Raw genomic sequence first — 22,160 nt, forward strand, 5'->3', positions numbered from 1 at the left:
TCAGGCTTTGCTGTTCCATTTGTAGACCACAGGCAGAGCAGATTTAGCATAATTCTTCTGGGCTCTATGATTTTCAGGATGGCAAATGAGCACTGGCTTCAACTTAAAGTCAGCAGCTGTATTAGCCCCTAACAAGAGAATCTCTGAAGCTTTAAAGCCAGGCAGTGACTTCTCTCTAGCTATGAAAAGACTAGATGGATTGTATGAGAAAAGTCATTTCACCTCTATTGAAAATCTGTTGTTTAGTGTAGCCATCTCAAGTAATGATCCTAGCTAGATCTGGATAACTTGCTGCTTCACCTTGGCTCTTTAATGTAATGGAGATGGCTTCTTCCCTTAGAACTCTGCTAGCTTCCAACTTTTCTTCTGCAGCTTCCTAACATCTCTCAGCCTTCACAGAATTGAAGAGAGTTTGAGTCTTGCTCTGGATTAGGCTTTGGCTTAAGGGAATGTTGTGGCTGGTTTGATTTTCTATCCAGACCACTAAAACTTTTTCTGTTTGAGCAAAAGGCTGTCATGTATTCACTGGAGTAGCACTTTTAATTTCCTTCGAGATCTTTTCCTTTGCACTCACAACATGGCTTACAGTTACATGACAGCTTTCAGTCATCATGGCTTTCGAAATGCCTTCCTCACTAATTGTAATCATTCCTGGCTCTTGATTTAAAGTGAGAGATATGTGACTTTTCCTTCCCACTGAACACTTATGAGGCCACTACAGGGTAATTATTAATTGGCCTAATTTCAATATTGCCATGTCTCAAAGAATAGAGAGACCCAAAGAGAAGGAGGAGAGATATAGGAGAATGGCTGGAAGGTGGAGTAGTCAGAACACACTCATTTATTAAGTTTGTGGTCTTACATAGGTGTGGTTCACGGCACCCCCAAACAATTACAATAGTAACACCAAAGATCACTGATCAGAGATCACCATAATAAATATAATAATGTGACAGAGAACATGAAATAAACAAATGCTGTTGGAAAAATGGTGCTTAAAGACTCACTCAATGCAGGGCTGCCACAAATGTTCAATTTGTAAAAAAAAAAATGCAGTATCAGCGAAGTGCAATAAAGCACAGTGTATAAAATGTGGTATGACTATACCTGGGATGTATTTACAAAAGGTAAACAAACTGTATGGCTCTGCCATTCCTAAGTGTATACTAACAAAATGCACAGGAATGTTTACCAAAAAAACATGTACAAGAAAATACCTATAAACACTAATCATAATAGCCCCCAAATGGAAATAATTGCAGTATCCATTCACCACAGAATGAATAATAAACTGCTGTGGCCATACACAATAAATGGAATCCTACATAGCAAGAAAAAACTATTGCCATCTACAACAATACAGATGAAAATTTTAAACATCAGGGTAATGAAACAAACCAGATACAAAGGAGTGTTTGCTGCATGATTCTATTCATAAAATTCAAAAACAAGCAACATTAATTTATAGTGTTAAAAGTCAGAACAATGATTACTTGGGAAGAAAGGGGTTAGTGACTAAAAGGAAACAAAGGGGGACTTCTGGGTTGCTAGCAGTGTGCAATTTCACAATCTCAATTTTTGTTATGAGGGTGTGTTTGTGTTGTGAAAATTTCTCCAGATGAGTATTTTTTATGTATTATGGTATGTGCTACATGTTAAATTTCAACAAAAAAATGCACTTAAAAAAGAAATCTAAATTTCTTGAAATCCCCAAATATGAAATCTACCCCTTAACCTTGAGGCCCATCAACTACATATAAATCTTAAAAATAAATACATGGGTAATTAGAAATTGCACATTAAGGTGAACAACCCTCAAGCTCAGACGCATTTAATATCATTTATAATAATAAATACTAATCCAGTAAGAAGATATGTCATAAAACCTTAACACACTAAACAACACTGTATTAAAAATATACAAAGTATGGTATTTATGAAATACCCACAGCTAACACCACTCAAGAAATAATATGAAAAAAAATTAAGGGGCGCCTGGGTGGCTCAGTCAGTTTGGCGTCTGACTTCAGCTCAGGTCACGATCTCGTGGTTTGTGGGTTTGAGCCCCACGTTGGGCTCTGTGCTGACAGCTCAGAGCCTGGAGTCTGCTTCAGATTCTGTGTGTCTCTCTCCCTCTGCCCCTCCCCTGCTCATGCTCTGTCTCTCAATAATAAATAAACGTTAAAAAGAATTAAAAAAAAATTAAGACAATTTCATTTGAAATAGCATCTAAAAGATACCTGGGAATAATTTAGTCTAAGAGTTACAAGACTTGTGTACCGAAAACTAAAAAACACTGTTGAAATTAATTAAAAAAAAAAACCCAGATAAACAGAAATACAGCCTGCGTTCATGGACTGGAAAACTTAACATGTTAAGATGGCAATCCTACCAAAAATGATTTATAAATTCAATATAATCTCCATCAAAATTCCAAAGTTCTTTAATGTAGAAATGGAAAAGCATACCGTCAGATTCATATGGCACTGCAATGAGCCTTGAAAAGAGCTACAGCAATATTGTAAGAGAATAATAAAGTTCAAGGACTCAAACATCCCAATTTCAAAATGTGCTACAAAGCTACAGAGATTAAGATGGTGTGGTACTGGCATAAGGAAAGATCTACAGAACACTGGAAAGAACTAAGAATCCAGAAACAAACCCATATAAATACAGCCAACTGACTTTCAACAAGGATGACAAGATTATTCAATGAGGGGTACTGGAAAAAATTAATATTTTGACACAAAAGAATGAAGTTGGACCCCTACATCATGCCATTAAAATTAACAAAAATTAACTCAACTTAGGTCAAAGACCTAAATATAAGTGCTAAAACCATAAAACTTTTAGAAGAAGATATAGGGGTAACTCTTGATGATACTGGAGTTGGCAATGTATTCCAAGATATGACACCAAAAACATAAGCAACATATATACAGATGAATAGGATTTCATCAAAATTAACTTCTGTATATCAAAGGACATTTTCAAGACAAACTACAGAATGGGAATAAATATTAGTAAATCATATACCTAATGTATATATATTTTATGTGCGAGTAAGCACATAAAGATATGTTCAACATCATTAGTCATTAGAGGAATGAAAATCAATACCACAATGAGATACCACTTTGCAGCCACTAGGGTGACTATAACCAAACTCACTTAAATAACAAGCATTAGCAAGGATATGGAGAAACTGAAACACTCCTAAATCACTGGTGGAAATATAAAATGGTATAGCTGTTGTGGAAAACAGTTGATAGTTCCTCAAATGTTAAACACAGAGTTATCATATAACCCAGCATTTCCATTCCTAGATATTCCCAGAAGATCTGAAAACAAGTATTCTAATAAATACATGAATGTTCACAGCAGTGTTATCCACAATAATCAAAAGGTAGAAACTCAAATGTCCATCCACAGATGAATGGTTAAATAAATATGGTATATACACACACTAGATATTACTCAGATATAAATGAAGTACTGATTCATGCTACAACATGGATGAATCTTAAAAATATCCTAAGAAGTCTGACATAAAAAAGGTCACGCATCGTATAATGTCATTTAACTGAAATATCCAGAATAGCTAAATTCAGAGATACAAAGCAGAAGTTGGCTGCCGGGCACTAGGTGGAGGGGGATATAGGGATGGATAATTTAATAAGTACAAGGTTTTCTTTTGGGATAATGAAAATTTTGGAACTAGATAAAGGAGGTGATTGCACAACATTAAGAATGCATTAAATGACACTAAACTGCACAGTTAAATTTTTTTTGTAACATGAATTTCACCTCAATAAAAAAAATATACAAAGCAAAGCTGTTAGAAATACAAGGGAGCTATAAAAAAAAAAAGCCACAATCATAGCGGTAACTTTTAAAACATGTTTCAAAATTTGGGAGACTAGTTGATGGGGGGTGGGAGGGAGGGGAAAGTGGGTGATGGGCGTTGAAGGAGGGCACCTGTTGGGATGAGCACTGGGTGTTGTATGGAAACCAATTTGACAATAAATTTCATATTAAAAATAAAAAATAAATAAAAATTTAAAAAAATTGGGGAGATTAAACACATTTACAGGGAAGATGGTGCAGCAGGAAGAAACTAAGTTTGCTATGGACACACCTTGGTAACAGCCACATCAGTGCAACTAATTCGGAAAAAGACCGAAAGACTGGCAGAACAGACTTCAACAGCTAATCATAGAGAGGAAGCCACACTGAGAAGGGAATGAGAGGTGGAAATGCAGTCAGAAATGAAACTCCATGGTGACTACCCAGAAAGGGGAGGGACACCATAAGCATGAAGAAAGAAGAGGAGCAAACCCTCCCCCAGGCACGCCAGGTATGGGGAACCTGCACTGGGAAGGCAAGTCCCCATAACATTAGGCTTTGAAAACCAGTGGGCTTTAACTTTGTGAGTTTTTATAATCAGAAGGGCTTAACTCTGGGTACTTTAAAAATGAGTTGGCTCAGCTCTGGGAGAGTTGGAGGGCAACAGGAAACTGAGTTACTGCCCCTAAAGAGCCACCATAATAAACAACCCTGCTAAAATACAGCATAGAAGCTGCAATTTGAAAAATTCCTGGAGTATATGGGAAGATGATTCATTAATCTCAGAATGTACACTGGAGGGCCAGGGATCTTTAGGAGACTTCGCCAAGAACAAAAGGCTAAGAGCTGGCAGGTGACAATGTCTCCCCATGGCCCAGCCTAGACTGCCTGACTTCTGCAGATCCATGCCATCCAACTTGCCCCACTCCAAAGCAGCTTCTGCCAGAGAAACACACTGCAAGTAGCCCTGACAGGGACTCACACAACTTCAAAGCAACTCCTGACCTGGGGAGAGGGGAAGATAACCACACATAGCAGTGCAACTCCAGCCTGAACATATGGACTAGGGGTAGGAAATGGGTCTGACGGCTGGCCATACCCACCAACATAAGCTTCTTGGGGACAAGGCAGGGAGAACACCCTACAGACTGGCACTACTGTTGGCAGCCCCAGTAGACAGAATGGGGTCAGGCATCTGATTTGACTGCAGGTCTTAACCGCCAAAGAAAGCCTCTCCCTGACCTCAACTGAGGTATATGGGCTATGGGCTAAGTTGTGACCTCAACTGAGGTATATGGGCTAAGGGCAGTCATATGCATCAGACTTGGGCTCAGGTCATGATCTCCCGGTCCATGGGCTCAAGCCCTGCATCAGGCTCTGTGCTGACAGCTCAGAGCCTGAAGCCAGCTTCGGATGCTGTGTCTTTCTCTGCCTTACCTGCTCACGCGAACGCATGCACTCTCCTTCCCTCCCTCTCTCCCTCCCTCAAAAATAAACATTTTTTTTTTAAAGGGAAGATTATAGCAATACAGGACTATGTCATGATGAAGCAAGAAAAATCTCAAGTAAACTCACCTTATGCCTAAGGAAACTAGAAAAAGAACAAAGCTCAAAGGCAGTACAAAGAAGGAAATAATAAAGATGAGAAAAGAAATAAATTAAACAGAAACTAAAAATATAATAGAACAGATCAATGAAATAAGGAGCTGGTTCTTTGAAAAGATGAAGACTGATAAACATATAGCCAGATTTATCAAGAAAAGAAGAAAGGACTCAAATAAGTAAATCAGCAGTGAAGGAGGAGAAATAAAAACTGACATCACTGAAATACAGAGAATTATAAGAGGATATTATGAAAAATTATATGCCAACAAGTTAGACAACCTAGAAGAAATACATTCTTAAAAACGGAATCAGAAAGAAATAGAAAATTTGAACAGACTGATTACTAGCAATGAAACTGAAATCAGTAATTTAAAAATTCCCAACAAACATAAGCCCAGGAACAGATGGCATCACAAGTGAATGTGACAAACAATTAAAGAAGAGTTAATATCTATTCTCAAATTATTCCACAAAATGGAGGAAGAAGGAAAAATGCTATAAGGACACATTACCCAGACGCTACAAAAAAAGGAAACCTATAGGCTAATTTCTCTGGTGAACACAGATGCAAAAATTCTCAACATAATATTAGCAAACTGAATCCACCAATACACTGGAAAATCATTCACCATGATCAAATGGGATTCCCAGGAGGCAAGGGTGATTCAATATTTGCAAATCAATCAGAGTCATAAAACACATTAACAAGACAAAGAATAAAAACCACATGCTTTTACAGAAAAAGCATCTGACAAAACAACATCCATTCACGATAAAAACTCTCAACAAAGTAGGTTTAGAGGAAACATACCTCAACATAATAAAGACCATATATGAGAAACCCACAGTGAACATCATACTCATGGGGAAAAGCGAGCTTTTCCACTAAGATCAGGAACAGAAAAGGATGTCCTCTCTCACCACTTTTATTCAACATAGTATTAGAAGTCCTAGGCACAGCCATCAGACAAGAAAAAGAAGTAAAATGCATCCAAATTGGTAAGGGAAAAGTAAAACTTTTGCTATTTGCTGATGATATGATACTATATATAGAAATCCCTAAAGACTTCACCAAAAAACCATTAAAATGAATATATGAATTCAGTAAAGCTCCAGGATACAAAGTTAACATACATAAATCTGTTGCATTTCTATATACTAATAATGAAGTAGCAGAAAGAGAAATTATGAAAACCTCATGTGCAATTACACTAAAAATAATAAAATACTTAGAAATAACTTAACCAAGGAGGTGAAAGACCTGTACTCCAAAAACTAAAACACTGGTGAAAGAAACTGAAGATGACACAGACAAATGGAAAAATATTCCATGCCCATGGATTAGACGAACCAATATTATTAAAATACCCATACTACTCAAAACAATCTATAGATTTAACATAATCTCTATCTAAATATCAACAGCATTTTTCACAGAACTAGAATAATCTTAATATTTGTATGAAACCTTAAAAGACCTGAATAACCAAAGCAATCTTGAAAAAAAATGAACAAAGCTGGAGGTATCACAATCCCAGATTTCCAGATCTACAAAGCTGTAGTAATCAAAACAGTATGGTATTGGCACAAAAACACAGATGGATCAATGGAACAGAATAAAGAGTCCAGAAATAACCCCACATTTATGTGGTCAATTAATCTATAACAGAGGAGGAAAGAGGGAAGGAAAGCATCAACAAAACAAATAGGCAACCTAGTGAATGTGAGAAGATATGTACAAATGACTTATTTGATAAGAGGTTAATATCCAAAACATCTAAAGAATTTATACAACTTAATACCAAAAAACCCCACAAATAATCTTATTTAAAAATGGGCAGAGTGCCTGAAGAGACATTTTTCCAATGTTGAGATAAGATGCTCAACATCTCTAATCAACAGGGACATGCCAATCAAACTTCAATGAGCTATCACTTTACATCTGGGAGAATGGCTAAATCAAAAACACAAGAAATAATAAGTGTTGATGAGGATGTGGAGAAAAAGGAACTTTCATGCACTGTTAACAGGAATGCAAATTGGTGCAGCCACAGTGGAAAATAGTATGGAGGTTCCCCCCCAAAACTAAAAATAGAATTACCATACAATCCATAATTCCACTAGTGGGTATTTACCTAAAAAAAACACAAACACTAGTTTGAGAAGTTAAGTGCACCCCTGTGTTTATGGTAGCATTAGTTACAATAGCCAGGATACGGAAGCAACCCAAGTGTCTATTAATAAAAGGGTGAAGAAGATGTATACATATACACAACAGAATGTTACTCAGCCATAAATGTGAACGAAATCTTATCATTTACAACAATACGGATGGAGTTAGAGGGTATTATGCTAAGTGAAATAAGTCAGTCTGAGAAAGACAAATACCATGTGATTTCACTCATATGTGGAATTTAAGAAACCAAACGAACAAAGAAACAAACAAAAAGAGACTTTTAAATACAGAAAACTGGTGGTTCCGAGAGAAAAGGTGGGTGGGGGGACAGGCACAAAAACAAAGGAGACTGAGTATACTTATCTTTTTTAAAAAATAATGTTTATTTATTTTTGAGACAGAGAGTGGGGGATGGGTGGTGCAGACAGAAGATCTGAAGCAGCCTCTGAGCTGACAGCAGAGAGCTCAACGTGGGGCTACAACTCACGAACCATGAGATCATGACCTGAGATGAAGTTGAATGCTTAACTGACTGAGCCATCCAGGTGCCCCAAGAGTACAGTTATCTTAATGAACAACAACAAATTCACAGAATTGTTGAATCATATTGTATACTGAAATTAGTATAATACCGTATGTTAATTACACTTCAGAAAAAAAAAAACTGGCAGACTAAAGACACAAAGAATAAATGGAAACTTAGAACTAAGTCACCAAGGGGTGAGAAAACTCACTGATTAGAAAATGGATGTTGTTTTTTCTTCCAAAAAGCAACCCTAAAACCATAGTAAGTAAAAAAACCTATACAATTTTCAAGTTCCCATGTAACAGTTAAAAACAAAACAAAAATTATTATGAACTAAAAACAAAAAGAAAATCATTAAACATTTCAGAAGAAGTAAAAACCTGCTAATAGTTTCTGATGACAATACCATAAATTAAGAAATTAACAATTATAATGGGAAATAAGTATTTCCTACTTTTGTCCATTAATAAGTCTTCCAAACATTTACCTACCCATTAGTACTAAGTACCCACAGTACCCAGGCTTCAGTCTCTGAATGCCATATGCCACAAAAAATGACTACTGTTCCTTAGAAAACTGGTAACTCCAGGTCTGGTAGAGAAAATAATTCTAGAAAATATACTATGCATAACAAAAAGAAAAGGAGCAGTAAATTTGAAGAGATTCTCACTGGCCTCAAATGAGCATCAGTAAAAATACTGCAATGGGCTAACGGATATCAAATATATTAAAATCCAGAAGTTCATAAATATATTTAAAAACGTCGTTGGTCATCTTTGGAGGATGGAGGGGAAATGACTTACTGTTCTGAAATACACTAAAAGAATAAATATTTAGTCAGACTTTATTTTATAAGCTGTACCTCATTATAACTATTTAATTGAATAGTAGTATTCCAATTAACAAATGAATGAAGAATGATACAAACAGATCATCCTAGTTGAAAACTCCTAAATAGATACAGGATCTAGGCAATGATATTCAATAGCTGCTAACATCACAAAACAAGATAGCCAGACTTTATTTGCTTCCTGGTGCCTAAATAATACCGCTTACAAGTATAAGCTTGTAAACAAAATATTCTTTCAAAGTAATTCAAAAATTCTGTCAAAGCCCTATCTGAAATAGATCAAGCCTCTAGACGCACCAGTTTAAAGTACTACAAGGGACAGAGCAACCTGTTTGCTAGTTTCTTGAAATAACAGTAAAAACAAACTTCAAAGAACAAAAAAGGGAAAAGAAACCTATAGATAAAAGAAACCTAGAGGACACATTAATGAAATGCAATGTACAGAGCTTGACAGGATCCTAACTGAAGCTAAATAAATACAACTAAAACAACAGATTACAGGACTACTTGAGGAATGTGAATGCTGACTAGATATTTTACAATATTGTTATCTTTTTTCCAGGTTTGATGATATTATGGTTATTATTCTTTTTCAAGTCCTTATCTTTGGGGTGCCTGGGTGGCTCAGTTGGTTAAGCGTCTGACTCGTGATCTCACAGTTCATAGGATAGAGATCCACGTTGGCCTCTGCGTTGGCAGTGTGGAGCCTGCTTGGGATTCTTTTTCTCTCCCTCTCTCTCTGCCCCTCTCCTGCTCATGCTAGTTCTCTCTCTCAAAATAAATAAAACGTAACAACAACAACAAAAAAAAGTCCTTGGGAATGCAAACTGGTGCTACTCTGGAAAACAGTGTGGAGGTTCCTCAAAAAAATTAAAAATAGAACTACCCTAAGACCCAGCAACTGCACTACTAGATATTTATCCAAGAGATGTAGGGATGCTGTTTCGAAGGGGCACATGCACCCCAATGTTTATAGCAGCACTATCAACAATAGCCAAAGTATGGAAAGAGCCCAAATGTCCATCGATGGATGAATGGTTAAAGAAGAGGTGGTATATATATATAATGGAGTATTACTCGGCAATCAAAAAATGCAATCTTGCCATTTGCAACTATATGGACGGAACTAGAGGGTATTATGCTAAGTGAAATTAGAGAAAGACAAGTATTGTATGACTTCACTCATATGAGGACTTTAAGACACAGAACAGATTAACTAACACAGGGAAGGGAAGCAAAAATAATATATAAAAACTGGGAGGGGGACAAAACATAATAAACTCTTAAATACAAAGAACAAACAGAGGGTTACTGGAGGGGTTGTGGGAGGAGGATGGGCTAAATGGGTAAGGGGCATTAAGGAACCTACTCCTGAAATCATTGTTGTACTATATGCTAACTAAAATGGATGTAAATTAAAAAATAAATTTTAAAAAATAAAAAAAAAATCCAGCGGTTAAAAAAATAAAGTTTATGCAGTATTGTTAAAAACAAAAACAAAAAAACCAAAAAGTCCTTAGCTTTAAGAGATACTGAAATATTTTGGGGCACCTGGGTGGTGCAGTCGGTTAGGCGTCCGACTTCAGCCAGGTCACGATCTCGCGGTCCGTGAGTTCGAGCCCCGCGTCAGGCTCTGAGCTGATGGCTCAGAGCCTGGAGCCTGTTTCCGATTCTGTGTCTCCCTCTCTCTCTGCCCCTCCCCCGTTCATGCTCTGTCTCTCTCTGTCCCCAAAATAAATAAACGTTGAAAAAAAAATTAAAAAAAAAAAAAAAGAGATACTGAAATATTTACAAATTAAACAAAGTAATGCCTGAGATTTGCTTCAAAAGAATTCAGTGTCAGAGGTTTGGGAAAGGGAGGTGGGGGCAAAAACAAAACATGACTGGCTGCTAGATGAAGATTACTGAAGTTGGATGATGAGTACACACAAAGAGATCATTATAATATTCTACTGTGGTATATGTATGAAATTTTCCAAAATTCAAAGTTGAAGAAACCAACTAAAAAATGGTTTTTAACAAAACTTTTTCAAATGGTTAATTAAAAAAATTTCTCTTTGCATTTCAATCTAAGAATCACGAAGTTACTGGATGACAAGCTTATCATTTCATTTAAAATTTTCATTCCTTAATGACATTTTGATCTGTATCCATTCTTTTTGTTTAAGCCTCTATCTCCTAGACTTTTAGAAGCTAGCTTTTGTCTGTTACAGCAGCCTTGAAATACTAGTCCAAGTGTTGGCAAACTTCAAGCCCTCAGCCTGCTTCTCTATAGGCATGAAGCTAAGAATGCTTTTTCATTTTTAAAGGGTTGTGAAAGGTAAAAAAGAATATGTAAAAGCAACAGTATGTAGCCCACAAAGGCTAAAATATTTATTAACCAGTTATGTTTGGGAAGTCATTTCCCATACACAACAAAGAAGCTTCTGCCCATTATGGATACATGGAAGACATTTAACTAGGAAATAATCATGACCCTGTCAGAAGCCCAACATCACAAACTATGAGAAATTTATACCTGAGGGACCTGAAATTCCTATGAACCACAGAAGATTAATGTAAGATCTGTGGGGTTTTTTTTACCATGATGAATCTTTAATACGTATATTGAGCCTCATATAAATTGCGTACATTTTTTAAAAGTTTATTTACATGTTGAGACAGAGACAGAGCGCATGCAGGAGTGTGGAGGAGGAAGGGCAGAGAAAGAGAGAATTGCTGTCAGTGTGGAGCCTGACCCAGGGCTTGATCTCACAAACCATGAGATGATGACCTAAGCTGAAATCCTGAGTCGAACACTTAACTGACTGAGCCACCCAGGCACCCCAAGTTGTGTGCATTAAAAAAAATGTGTATTTATTTTTGAGAGACAGCAAGTGGGGAAGGGGAAGAGAGAAATGGAGAGAGAGAATCTGAAGCAGGCTCTGCGAGGTCAGCACAGAGCCTGATGTAGGGCAGAAACGCACAAACCATGAGACCATGACCTGAGCTGAAATCAAGAGTCAGATGCTCAACTGACTGAGCCACCCAGGCGCCCCAAGTTGTGTGCATTTTAAATGTATATGAGCTTTTTGATTCATGAAGCATTGAAAAAGGATAAACATCAACAATAAAGCATGAAGGTAAGGTATTTTCCTTACCTTCACCTATATCTAAATATTAGATTCAGTTAAAACCACTGTTGATGAACATGATGGTGTCTTCCTTGAAAGCAAAAGCACTTCAAAGCTCAGTCATATCCAGCAGATCACAGACTTAAATAATTTAAAAATTGGAGTGATTATAAGGGTCACCTATTCTAATCTCCTTGGTTTATATATACAGAAAGCAGGTGAAGTGACTTGCACACAGGTAATAAGCTGTACATAAAAAGACCTAGAGAAGCAATTTAAGGAAGTGAACTAGGAGGTTTTTTTAACGCATATAATGAAGTTACTTTCTTGGTTACATTCAAATCTATTTTAAGTCTAGTCCCTGAGAAATAAGATTGCACAACGCTCCTCAGCTAAAAACCAACAGGAGATCTTAATTTCCGTTTCCATAGTCACAAAAACTGACCCTGACCTCTCTCCACAGAATTATAGCTAGTCATCAAGCCCCATGAGAACCCAAACTATGTTCCCATCCTGTGACTAAGGTTAAAAGGACTACCCCTCCTCCAACTTTCCCCTGAGACATCTGGCAACTTCTATGCGTATCTGTTTTGATTATGTAGTATGGATCCTTCTGCTAATAGGAACAGAAAATAGAAAAATATGTGAGAAGTGGGTAGAGACAGGAATCTTTTTGAAAACAAATTGATTATATTTCCATTACCAAAACTGTTTCTTTACTGTTACACTCAATTTTTTTCCTTTTAGATTTATAAAGACAGCTGATATCTGTAATCCTAACCTTCCTAAGAACATAGTTCTTTATTAGCAATGGGATTCTATTTCTGTAATTCAGTTTCTATTTCTGCCAACAATGCACAAGGAATTCCCAGGTTTTAATAGTTATAATCTTCTTTTGATTAGTCCCACTTTGAGTAAGGCTTTTGTGAATTAGGCATGTTTTAAAATTAAGTTTTCAGTAATCTGGCTGTAAAATTAGAAATACATTTACTGACCTCACAGGGGTGCCTGTGAGAGTGAAGAAATTACAATGTGACAGAAAAGTAGGAATTATCCTGAAAGAGAAAGAATGCTAATCACTTCCAATTTCACCAAAGTTATTTTGTTTATGAGAGCAATATGATAAAAAATATATTACTTTACACTTAAAAATGATTAATATGTTTTTAGCCACAATTAAAAATAAATTTTTAAAAATTACCTTCCTTTGATAAACAAAATACAGTATATACATATAATGGAACATTATTCACACTTAAAAGGGAAGAAAATTCTTATTTCTTTTTAAAAATTTAAGTTTTAAGTTTTATTATTTTTATTTATTTTTTATTATGTTTTTCAATGTTTCATTTATTTTTGAGAGAGAGAGAAAGAGAGAGAGAGTACAAGCTGGGGAGGGGAAGACAGAGGGAGACATGGACTCCAAAGCAGGCTCCAGGCTCTGAGCTGTCAGCACATAGCCTAACATGGAGCTCGAACTCGTGAACCACGAGATCATGACCTCAGCCGAAGTCGGATGCTCAACCGACTGAGCCACCAAGGCGCCCCCAAATTTTAATTTTTTAAATTCAAGTATAATTAACAGTGTTATAATAGTTTCATGTATACAATACAATGATTCTACAATTCTATACATTACTCAATGTTCACTGGTAAGTGTGTTCTTAATCCCCTTTACCTAATTTCACCCACCTATCCGTGGCAACCACCAGTTTGTTCTCTGTATTTAAGATCCTGTTTTTTGTCTCTTTTTGTTTGTTCTTTTGTTTCCTAAGTTCCACATGTGAGTAAAATCATATGGTATTTGTCTTTCTCTGATTTATTTCAATTAGCATTATACCCTCTAGGTTTGGTCATGTTGTTGCATATGGCGAGATTTCATTCTTTTTTTATGGCTGTGTAATATTCCACTGTGTATATACACACAATGTATACACATATATACATATATATTACTTCTTTATATAATATACAGTATATGTATATATACACATACATATTGTACATGTTACTTCTTTATCCATTCATCTATGGAGGGACACCTGGGTTCCTTCCATATTTTGGCTACTATAAATAATGCTACATAAAACAAAGGGGTGCACTCCTCTTTTTCAAATTAGTGCTTTTGTATTCTTTGGGTAAATACCCAGTAGTGGAATTACTGGGTCATATGGTAATTCTATTTTTAATTTTTGGGGGAACATCCATACTGTTTTCCACAGTAATTGCACTGATTTTCAGTCCTACCAATAGATGAGAAGTGCACAAGGGATCCTTCTTCTTCACATCTAAAAAAGAAGGAAATTCTGATACATGCTACAACATGGATGAATCTTGAAGACATTATTCTAAGAGAAATAAGACAGATACAAAAGGATAAATATTGTATGGCTCCTCTTTTATGAGGTAGTCAAATTAATAGAATAGAACAGTGGTTACCAGCAACTGGAAGGACTGGAGAATGGCAAGTTATTGTTTCATGGGTATAGTGTTTTAGTTTGGGATGATAAAAAGGTTCTGGAGATGAATAGTAGCTGTGGTTGCATAAAAATGGACTTTATGCTACCGAGGTGTACACTTAAAAATGGCTAAACCAGTAAATTTTACCACAAGAAAAAATATTACCTTGAAGGTCTCCAATCATCTCAGAATGATGACCTCTGTCTCTTCGTTCAGCTTCTAACACAGCTTGCAGCTGGTAATAGTCCTTGTCCATTTGTGTCTTGGAATTCTCTAAAATTCTATTTCTCTCCTGCAATTCTCTGTTTAAGGACTCTAGCTGACTAATTGACTTACTCATCTCTGTGTGACTCTTCCTTAATCTTACAGCTGTGTCTGATTCTGTCCTAAGTAAGTCATTGGCTTCTTCTAGCTATTAAAAAAAAAAGAATAGTGAGAGCAAGAAAATAGGTTGTTGACCAAAATACAATCAAATTTACTTTAATTAATTATAATTTTAAACAGCTTAGTTAAAAAACTCACCTGCTTTTGTAACTGTGTCAGCTTCTCATTAGCAAGCTGTGAATTCTGACTTACTTTCTTTAAGTCTTCTAACTGATCCTTTAATGTAGAAACTAGAAAATGAAGAAAAAATGTACAAATTAGAAAGTTATTATAGAGGAAACACGTAAGTACCTTAAAAAACTATTGTAGCCATAGTCAGCTACAATAGGTCCACTCCCAAAGTCATATTTCATCATGGAAGTACTTATATTTAAATTCAACAAAAAGTACAGCATTGTTTTACAATATAGACCGCAACAGATTTGTTTTCAGCCTTGTAATAATTAAATTCTTTTTTTTTTTTTTAATGTTTACTTTTGAGAGAGAGAGAAACAGAGCATGAGCTGGGGAGGGGCAGACAGAGACGGAGACACAGAATCTGAAGCAGGCTCCAGGCTCTGAGATGTTAGCACACAGCCCAAAACAGGGCTCGAATTCATGAACCGTGAAATCATGACCTGAACCTAAGTCGGACACTCAACTGACTGAGCCACCCAGGTGCCTCAATATTTAAATTCTTTATTCTGTTAATAAGCTCAATCTACTAGTGAAATATAATAAAGCTAGTTCTAGTATTATTTATTTTTGAATAGCATAAATCTTTGAATATCTAAAGATCTAAAAAACAGTTCGAAATTCAAAAGTACCAAATGGTCTTAGTGTAGGATAAGCTTTCCTCCCTCCACAGTTTACCAGTCCTTCTGGTTCTCCTCCCAAGCAACAACTATTACTAATTTCTTGCATATGCTTCATAAGACAGTGTATGTGTCCATACCCTCATACATAAAAACACACAAAATATATATTTTTCCACATCTACACACACACTTAAGCATATACAGACAAGCACTCTCATTTTAAACAATACTATTTTTTTCACTTAAAAAAGTACATCTTAGCCATAATGCTACAATGAATACCTTGTTTATATATCAGTGTGCATGTGCACAAGTGTATACATAAATTAATTTCTAGAAATGAATCATTGGATCAAGGGTATAGAAAGATATTTTAAATGTATTTTTAACACTAATATGAAAAAAACATGAAATTTTAGTTAATAATTCTCAAATTGCTGCTTGTAAGAAATTGCCTAGAGAGCTTATAAAAAATACCAAGGCCCAGGCCACATGTTTAGATCAATTCAATTAGAATTTCAGAGGTTAGGCATGAAATTAGTATTCTTTAAAGCTTCCCAAGAGACTCCAATATGCATACAAGGATGAAAATCACTCTTTTAGCTAAAACAGGACTACTGACTTTAATATGTTATACATTTATCTTGGAACATGGTTAATTAAGTCATGAGGTGTCCTAGGACTGTGACTTCAAAAATATATCATAGGCCCTAACCTTAAGACACCTCATGACAAAGACCTCAAGTATAGTGTTAGCCAGAAATTTCAGTGTTTTTCAAAAGTAGAAACAGTTTACCTTCATTTTCTACATTTCTCCTCTTCTCATTTTCCTGTTCTACTTTTCTTTGGTACTCATTAATTCTATGCTGTAGCAACATTTTCTCTTTCTCAATCTGAGACACTGTAGACTCTAGGTTTCTTCTTTGATTTCCCTGTAAACATAATGATAAAAGTCACCACTGCAATTAAACTCTTTTTTTATTTAGAGGAATACTATATTCTTTTAAAATAAAACACACAATGGGGTGCCTGGGTGGCTCAGTTGGTTAAGCATCTGACTCTTGATTTTGGCTCAGGCCATGATCTTCCGGTTCATGAGATTGAGACCTGTGTCAGACTCTGTGCTGTCAGCTTGGGATTCTCTCCCTCCTTCCCTCTCTTTCTCTCAAAATAAATAAATAAATTAAAAAAAAAGAAGACTTAAGATGGATTTTTTTTTGTTTCAAAATCAGAAAGTACCTGTAACGACAACTTTCTAAAAATAGAATTAGCTTGCTTTATAGGAAGACTGAGAGAATCCCCTTATTCAAACTAGATATGGAAAATTTTCAGATTTTTGAATCCATGAATATAAAAAACTATGAATCTTATCAGAAAGGTGCTTTATTAGTTTAAGATGACCACACTGCATTCCATTACCAATATTTTGGTTTATTTATAATCCTAAATTAAAGATATAAATATGAAAGATAATAATTACACATTTGATAATTAAATGGTGCAAAACTCAAATGGTACCAAATGCTAGTGTGTGTAGTAAGTTCACTAGTCCCTATGTGTCTCCTTTAGTCCTCTTCCTGTCTCAACAGCTTACCTTTTCTAAAATGTTCTATGTATCTACCCACTAACGCATATTTAAAAAGTAATGAAGGAGACACTTACTTTAGAAAATAAAACTGCAGGGGAGGGGAGGGTTAAAGAAAAAAAAAATAGCCAAACCTTCACAACTTAAAAATTATCTTTTTTTTCTGAGTTACCACTTCCATATTGTGCTTCTGAAGCTTCATTTTTTTAAGACTCCACACTGGGAAAATCTCCGTTACAGTGTTTTTCTGGGCTTTCCCATCATTAAGCAAAACTCATGTTTTAAGGACGATGCTGTTAGGTTTAGTAAAATTTGCAGAGATCATCCAAGATTTTTCTAATTCTGAGATTTTATCATTCTAACTTTTAATTCTTTTCATTTTTAAATTTTGATTTCAGGAAGTTGCAAAGATACCACAGAGAGGTTTCTTGTACTCTTCCACTCAGTTTCCCCTAATAGATACATTTTATGTAACATCAGCACAGTAACAAAATCAGGAAATTGATACTGGTATAAGGTATGTATGTTTCTGTTATTTTAGCTTATGTGTAGATTCATGGAACCACCATCGCAATCAAGATACAGAACTGTTCCATTGGCACAAGATCTCCTTCCAGCCAGCCACTACTTAAGAGCTTAGAAGCTGCCCTTCTCCCACCACCCACATTCCTGGCAACCAGTAATAGGTTCTCCGTGTGTGTAATTTTGACTTTCTTTGAGAATACGATATTAATGGAATCACACAGTATGGACCTTTTGGGAATGGCTTTTTACACTCGATATAATGCCCACAAGATCCATCCAAGTTGTTGTGTGTATCAATAGTTCATGCCTTTTTGTTGCTGAGTAGTACTCCATGGTATAAATGTATCAAAGTTGGTTCAATCATTCACCTATGGTAGGACATTTTGATTATTTCTAGTTTTTGGCACTACAAATAAGGCTATTATGAACAACAGTATACAGGTTTTTTAAGGATATAAGTTTGTTGTTTTTTTTTTTTTTCCTAGGATAAATGCCCACAAGTGCAATTGCTGGGTCGCCTGGTAGATGCATGCTTAGTATTTTAGGAAACTGCAGCAGTATTTTCCAGATTGGCTGTACAATTTTAAATTCCCATTTGCAATGCATGAGTGATAGTTTTTCTATATTCTTGCCAGTTTTGGTATTGATGCTATTTTTTATTTTACTTGCTCTAATGATTATAAAGTGATTTCTCATGGTAGTTTTAATTTGCATTTCCCTCATGGCTAATGATGTTGAGCATCTCTTCATGTGTTTGTCATTCACTCTGATAAGTGACATGTCTTCTGCCAATTTTCAAATGGGATTATTTGTTTATTCAACTGCTGAGCTTTAGAGTTCTTTATTCTAGATAGAGTCCTTTGTGATATACATAGTTTGCAAATATTTTTTCCCAATCTATTTCTTGTCATTTCATCCTCTTATCATGTTCTTTCACAGAACAAATATTGTTAATTCTCATGAAGTCCAAATTGTTGAATATTTTTCCTCATGTGGATCATGTTTGTGGTGTCATGTCTAAGAACTCTTCACCAAGCTGTAGGTCCCTAGGGTTTTCACTTATTTTTTTTTCCTAAAAGTTTTATATTTTCATGTTTACCTTTAAATATGACCCATCTTGAATTAATTTTTGCATAAAGTGTGAGACTTAAGTTGAGGTTCATGTCTTGGTCTATGAATATCTAATTGCTCCAGCACCACTTGTTAAAAAAGACTTTCCTCCATTAAATTGCTTTTACACCTTTGTAAAAAAATCAGTTGGCTGTAAATGAGAGACACTGATTTATGATTTTCTTCGTAGTACTGTCTTTGTTAGATTTTGTCATCTGGGTAATTCTAGTCTCATAAAACTCACTGGGGAATGTTCCCTTCTATTTTCTGGAAGAGATAGTGTAGAATTGGTATTAATTCTTTTTAAAACATTTGGTGGAACTCTCTAGTAAAACCACCTGGTCCTGGAAGATTACTTTTTGGGAAACTTTTAAATTATGAATTCACTTTAATAGTTATATAGGACTATTCAACTAATCTATTTCACATTGTGTGAGTTGTGGTAATTTGTATTTTTGGCAGAATTATTACATTCCACCTAGATTTCACACTTACATGTTTAGAATTGTTTATAGTATTCCTTTATGATCCTTTTGGTATCTGGAGGGACTATAGTGATATGCTTGCCCTGTTTTATTCCTGATACTGATCATTTGTGTCCTCTTTTTCCTTTATCAATCTTGCTAACGGTCTGTCAATTTTCCAAATAGCTGGCTTTCTGTTTTCATTGATTTTCTCTATTGTTTTTCTATTTTCAATTCCACTGATCTCTACTCTTATCTTTATTTCTCTTCCCTTCTTTTTGCTTTGATTTTACTCTTCTAAGTTCTTGAGGTAAGTGCTTAGATGACTGATTTGAGATTTTTCGTCTTTTCTAATGTATGCCTTTACTGCATAAATTTATCTTAGAACACTATGTTAGCTGCATCCCACAAATTTTGATGTTCTATTTTCATTTTCATTGTTCAAATTTTTTTTAAAGATGAAGAGCCATAACTTATTTTATTATTGTATAGTTGACACACAATGTTATATTAGTTTCAGGTGTACAGCACAGTGATATGAAATTCTATACATTACTCCATGCTCACCATGTAAGTATAGTCACCATACAATGTTATTACAATATTACTGACTATATTTCCTATGCTGTGCATTTCATCTCCATGATTTTGTAACTAGAAGTTTGCACCTCTTCACCAATTTTACCCATATCACCAGCAACCATCAGTTTGTTCTCTGTATTTGAGTCTGTTTTTTTGTTTGTTTTCCAGATTCCATATATAAGTGAAATTATATGGTAACTGTCTTTCTCTGCCTGTCTTATTTCACTTAGCATATAACCCTCTGGGCCCATATAGGTTGTTGCAAATGGCAAGATTTCGTTTTTTTTTAATAAGAGCCATAACTCTAATGTAATGAGATGTAATTAACATTCCAACATAACCTTTCATTCCCGTTTAGAAGTATTCTTTGACCTATGGATTAGTTAGAACTGTGTTGTTTAGTTTCCATATGTTTGCAGAATTGCTTGATATATTAGTCATTCTAGTTTGATTACATTTTGGTCAGAGAACACATTCTGTATAATTTTAATTTTTTTTTTTTTTTTTTGCAGAAGTTTGCTCAGGATATGGTCTATGTTGGTATGTATTCCTTGAATGCTTGAAAAGAATGTATATTTTGCTGTTGTCAGGCAGAGGATTCTACAAATGTTAAACATATCTTTTTTTTTTTTTTTTTTAAATTTATTTTCAACGTTTATTTATTTTTGGGACAGAGAGAGACAGAGCATGAACGGGGGAGGGGCAGAGAGAGAGGGAGACACAGAATCGGAAACAGGCTCCAGGCTCTGAGCCATCAGCCCAGAGCCTGACGCGGGGCTCGAACTCACGGACCGCGAGATCATGACCTGGCTGAAGCCGGACGCTTAACCGACTACGCCACCCAGGCGCCCCTGTTAAACATATCTTGTTGGTTGATGGTGTGGTTGAGCTTTCCTATAGGTTTGTGGATTCTCTGTCTAGAGAGTGATAGATATTGAAGTCTCCAATGATAATAATGGATCTGTCTATTCATCTTTTCAGTTTTATTGGCTTTTACTTCACATATTTTGTAGGTCTGTTTGGCAGATACAAATTTATGAATACTATTATTTTCTTAGTGGACTGATCTTAAACTTAGCATACTTGAATTTTACCTGTTTTTTAGAAATGAAATACCCAAAGCTGAGGATTTGCAAAATGGATTTCTTAAAGAGACTTAAATAAATAGTACTAATTATACACTGACCAATGGCAAGTTGGCAAAATATTATACATATATGCATAACATGTATATGTATTACATAAATATGCATATACAAAGCTACAAATGAAAAAAAAAACTGACAGATACTATTCCTCAAGAGAAAATTAAGATAGCACAAAAACCACCAGAAAGATTAACTAAAAAAAACAAACAAAAAAACCCCAAAAACAAAACAACAACAACAAAGGAAGTAATCAATAAGAAGGCCATAGAAAGTATATTTCTTTGAAGGGTACTCTTTATACACAGAGTAGAAAGATATCTATAAGCTTATCAAAAGGAATGACAATGTATTATATATTTGCAAACAAACATCTGAATCATGAAATTTTTCCCTGATAACAAAAACTTCTTGCTAGGTGACCATACAAAACATGAATGATTCTAAAATCAATATATTACTCATTTGATCACATAAACTTATGTTAATGTCAGTCCTTTTTAAATTGTATTCTTTCCTCCTTCCTATTTGTCGGTCTCTTTCTGATGTAGTTCGGATCTCATTTGATTCTCTTTTCCTTTCTCACTTTTTAAATGTTAAGTAAGAACAAATGAAATTTATGTACTAAGATTTCAACATGGTTCTAGCATAAAACTACACAAAGGAAACTGAAGTTTAATCTAATCTGTATCACTTGAACCTACAGCTCCAAAGTGAGGCTTTCATCATAGTTCTCTGACTTTGTTCTGTATTTAAACCTATAAAGTTCCAATGCAATTTTCTTAGAAAACAAAACAATCTGAAAGAGGAAAAACTCTCAAACAGGGAAACTTCTGATTAGAAAACAAAAGTACCTCTTCATCCAATTCTTTCATTATCTTGTCTAGTTTTATGTTTGAAGTTCTGTAAAAACAAAAGCAATATAGATTAGAAATATGTTTATCTTTTTATTGCTCAGGGGTGCAACACCACATTCTTTACTTTTCTGTTTA

The 22,160-nt window shown here is 35.2% G+C and overlaps 1 protein-coding gene and 1 long non-coding RNA gene across 2 annotated transcripts in view; one reads left to right on the forward strand and one right to left on the reverse strand.

Moving 5' to 3' along the window:
- ROCK1 (Rho associated coiled-coil containing protein kinase 1) overlaps positions 1–22,160 on the reverse strand; it is a 164,318-nt gene that overhangs the window by 48,240 nt on the left and 93,918 nt on the right. Inside the window, 4 exon segments of the mRNA XM_043558427.1 lie at positions 14,742–14,988; positions 15,099–15,190; positions 16,554–16,689; positions 22,023–22,071. Coding sequence (XP_043414362.1) covers positions 14,742–14,988; positions 15,099–15,190; positions 16,554–16,689; positions 22,023–22,071 — 524 coding nt within the window.
- LOC122470623 overlaps positions 1–22,160 on the forward strand; it is a 49,739-nt gene that overhangs the window by 23,072 nt on the left and 4,507 nt on the right. The window contains exon 2 of the long non-coding RNA XR_006293956.1: positions 20,536–20,563. This is a non-coding gene — a long non-coding RNA (uncharacterized LOC122470623). The remainder of the gene's footprint in view (positions 1–20,535; positions 20,564–22,160) is intronic.

The sequence above is a fragment of the Prionailurus bengalensis genome, chromosome D3, assembly GCF_016509475.1.
Source record: "Prionailurus bengalensis isolate Pbe53 chromosome D3, Fcat_Pben_1.1_paternal_pri, whole genome shotgun sequence".
Classification (NCBI taxonomy): Eukaryota; Metazoa; Chordata; class Mammalia; order Carnivora; family Felidae; genus Prionailurus; species Prionailurus bengalensis.